At 35.2% G+C, this 3,694-nt stretch overlaps 1 protein-coding gene across 1 annotated transcript; it reads right to left on the reverse strand.

The window, feature by feature from the left end:
- Window positions 1–1,598: 1,598 nt before the first annotated feature.
- On the reverse strand, window positions 1,599–3,461 carry LOC111408628. The gene is made up of 5 exons (XM_023038368.1): window positions 3,445–3,461; window positions 3,319–3,322; window positions 2,599–3,166; window positions 1,952–2,470; window positions 1,599–1,906 (listed from the first exon to the last, which is right to left on the reverse strand). The coding sequence occupies exons 1-5, from the start codon at window positions 3,459–3,461 to the stop codon at window positions 1,599–1,601; spliced, it is 1,416 nt and encodes a 471-aa protein (XP_022894136.1).
- Between the last annotated feature and the right edge of the window lie 233 nt (window positions 3,462–3,694).

A 3,694-nucleotide genomic window follows, 5' to 3' on the forward strand; every position in this document is an offset into this window, starting at 1 on the left:
CTACAGCTATGCTACATTGACAAGGAAATTTGATAAGGGTTTAGTGACCAACAACACTTGTCATTCATTTATTGGAAGATGGAAGTTTTTTAAAAAAAATAGACAAATCAGAATCTGTCATATCATACCGTCAATTTTTCCTGTCCCATTTCCCTAGTTGAGTAGATTAATTCTACTAAAAACTGTGGCTAATTAGCAAAAAATATCCCTATCCTTTGCATTCATTGCTAAAATAGTCCCTATCGTTTCAGATTTGGCATTTGTACCCTCATTTCAAACCTTTCTTGTGAAAATGGTCCTTTCCGTCATGTTCCGTTAATTCTACCGTTAAATAAGTTTTTTGAAAAGGGTAAATTAGTCAAGTTACTATATATTTTTCCCCTCTAAAAGTTTTTGGTGAATATCATCCTTATGGTTTGATATAATCTACAAGTTTATACTCCATCTCAAAACGTTGTCGGCAAATATCATACCCAACCCTATAACCAGTTAGCACAAATAACCATTGAGAAGCTATGTAGTACAAGTTCTCAATATTAACCTACTAAAATAAATACAAAATACCATTTAAAAAAAAAGAAAAAAAAACTAACCTACTATATATAATAGATAATTACATTGTTAACCAACCAAACATGATCTCAATATTTTTGATATGCCAAATTGCCTGCCATGTATATTGCATTGAGCTATTAGAAAGATATTAGATCTACAAAATGATTGCAGCAGTCAAAAGTCAAAAATATTTTAGGTATCCCACATCCTCAGGTAGCATTTGGTTGTGGCAAAGTCTTGCAGGTTCTCTTGTTGTGACTTATTTGTCCACACTTCTTGCACTTCATCTTCAACCCCACCCTACTTGTATCTCCTGTTGATATCCTAGCATTGCTTGAAGATGCTTTAGCATTACTTGATGAACCCATACCTTCACGTTCATTAGCTTCCTTTCGTCTAGCTTTCTTTCGTCTCCCGACCTTTTTGGTGTAGAAAGGTGGATTCAAGGGATCAAGACCTGGATTAGGCCATAAATCTGGACTTGTCACGGGTGAGATAGAGGGTGTATATGTTCTAATGTAGGCGGCCTTCTTGTATATGTCATCTATACAGTCAATAACCTTCACTTCCCTTGAAATTAAGGATGCAATCACATGGCAACAAGGGATCCCAGTCAACTACCAAACTCAACAAGAACAAGTTTTTGCTTTGATATCTACTGCATTTAGGGTTCCAATGTTATGCCTGACTTGGAACTTTCCATTGCCGGAGTAATCTACATACTCTCTCCTTGCGAGTTCACCATTCTTGTTTAATATCTTTTGAATTCTAGGCCCACTTTCTCCATTCCATTTTCCACAAGCTTCCCTTTGGATTACAATCTTTTTCATCAAATACACCCTAATTTCTTCTAGCATCGTCAATATTGGATGCTCTCTTGCATTAAGTAATGTACTATTGAAAGATTCGCATAGATTGTTCAATAACATGTCACATCTAGTCCCTTCTTGGAAGTGTGATTTAGTCCACTGAAAAGCTGGTTTTAACTCAAGCGATCTATATCCTGCTGGGTCCAAATCCAGCATCCTTTGCATGTGTTCTAATCATTTTGGAATTGTTGTTGCTCTCGCTGTATCCCACAAACAATTTTTTAAAGCTAGGCCTTTATGAATAGCACTAAAATTATTATACAAGTGACGAATGCATGTTCTATGCTCTGCATGTTCAAAGAGTGATCCAAATGCATTTACCAACCCTTTCCGTTTATCCGAAATGAATATCCATCCATGGGAGTTATGAATCCTTAAGTTATCTCTCAGCAATGTCAAAAACCAGCTCCAATTTTCTCCATTCTCAGTCTCCACCATTGCATAGGCAACTGGATACATTCCGTCATTGCCATCAATCCCAACTGCAGTTAATAACTACCCACCATGTTCTGTTTTGAAAAAACAACCATCCACCTCAATCACTCTCCTACTTCCATTAATGAAACCTTTCTTTAATCCTCCTAAAAATATGTAAAGCCTCTTGAATTCTCGTGCACGCCCTTCCAATTGAATTGTACTCCCAACATTTGTCAACCTTAATTGCTGACAATAATCAACCAATACCCTATAATGCTCTACAACACTCCCTCTTATCTTCTCCATTGCTTTTTCCCTAGTCCTATAGAACTTCCATATAGATATGTCCCCTAAATTGGCTTTGTTAACTTTATCCATAAATCCATCAAATGTCATGTTAGGTTCAGCCTTGAAATCAGAAGCATACTTGCCTGCTAAGTATGTTGGAGTTACTCTCCTATTTTTGTACACCATACTGCAACTATGAACACCTTCAAAAGTCTTAATTTCAAAGCTTAACTTATCCTCTTGCTTTGTTGCATACAAAATCCATGAGCATATTTGTTTACAAGTAGCTCTCAACCTCTTAGCATCATTCTTCAAATATTTGATCTCCTTATTATGCCTCACTTAATGCTCAGTAATAGCATCTTTCAAAACCTTCTTTGACTTAAATATTTGCCCTGCCAATCTAGAAAAAGTAGTGTAAAAATTTGGTTAGAAAACTGAAGGCAATAATTATAGTTTCATTACTTACCAACTTTGAATATTGGATCCTCCATATCTATCCTGGGATTGAATACTTCCCTCCTTATCCTTTTTTGGGAAGTGCCTTCTTCTCCTTCTTCATTACTATCCAAACTCCTTAGTTCATCTGAGTCGCTATAGTCTGTGTCTGAATCGCTTACCTCCTGCTCATTTATAAAACCAAATCCAAAATCCACATTCATTTTTGGATGATCAACTCCAGCATTGTCAACAGGTTCTTCATCTATTTCACAGTCAGAATCGATAAGTACATTATCCAGTTCTACTCCTTGCTGCTCTTCATTTTGTACTTCATTTACACCATCATGTGATTCAATTGTATTATTGACATCATAATTAGTTACATTTCGTCCAACATGATATGTCATGGTTTCCTCCATTTGTGACCAAATTATATCTTGATTTGTATAAGAAAAACTATCATCCCAATCATATTCTTGATTTAGCTCATCTCCGCATTCAATATCAGGCACATAACATCCTTCTTTGATTGGATCAGACCTTCCAGAACTATCAATGTCAGCATGTTCATTTGGAGGTTGATATGAAGCATCACACTAAAAATTCCAGCACAAAGAACGAAGACAATATTAGTATGCTAGATTTAACTAAACTGGTGAATAAACATTTCATGTTCACTCAATTTAAAAGAATGTAAATAAACATACAAATCTGTTTATACAAACCTATTTATAAAATCTGTATATACATATCTGTTTATAAAATAAATGTTTATAAAATTTCAATAACTATTGCAATTCAACTATGAAAATCTGTTAAGATAAATGGAAATAATTAATGATCCATCCGTCTCATATCTAGACCAGCAACACACCCATCTTCACAAATCATTTCTGCCGCATTCTTGACACTATCTTAACATCCATTTTACCATTACAATATCCCAGAATTTCAAGGACTCGTGAATGTGAAACAAATATAGTAGGTGTCGGGATGGCAAAGAAATAACTATAACAAATATAGTAGGTGTCGTGACTCGTGAATTTCAAGGACTCTCCCTACTCTTATAAATAGATGCTATAACACTCATCATCCCTTCATAGACTAATGAGTATCAATCTAAA

The sequence above is a fragment of the Olea europaea genome, chromosome 13 (assembly GCF_002742605.1).
Source record: "Olea europaea var. sylvestris chromosome 13, O_europaea_v1, whole genome shotgun sequence".
Classification (NCBI taxonomy): Eukaryota; Viridiplantae; Streptophyta; class Magnoliopsida; order Lamiales; family Oleaceae; genus Olea; species Olea europaea.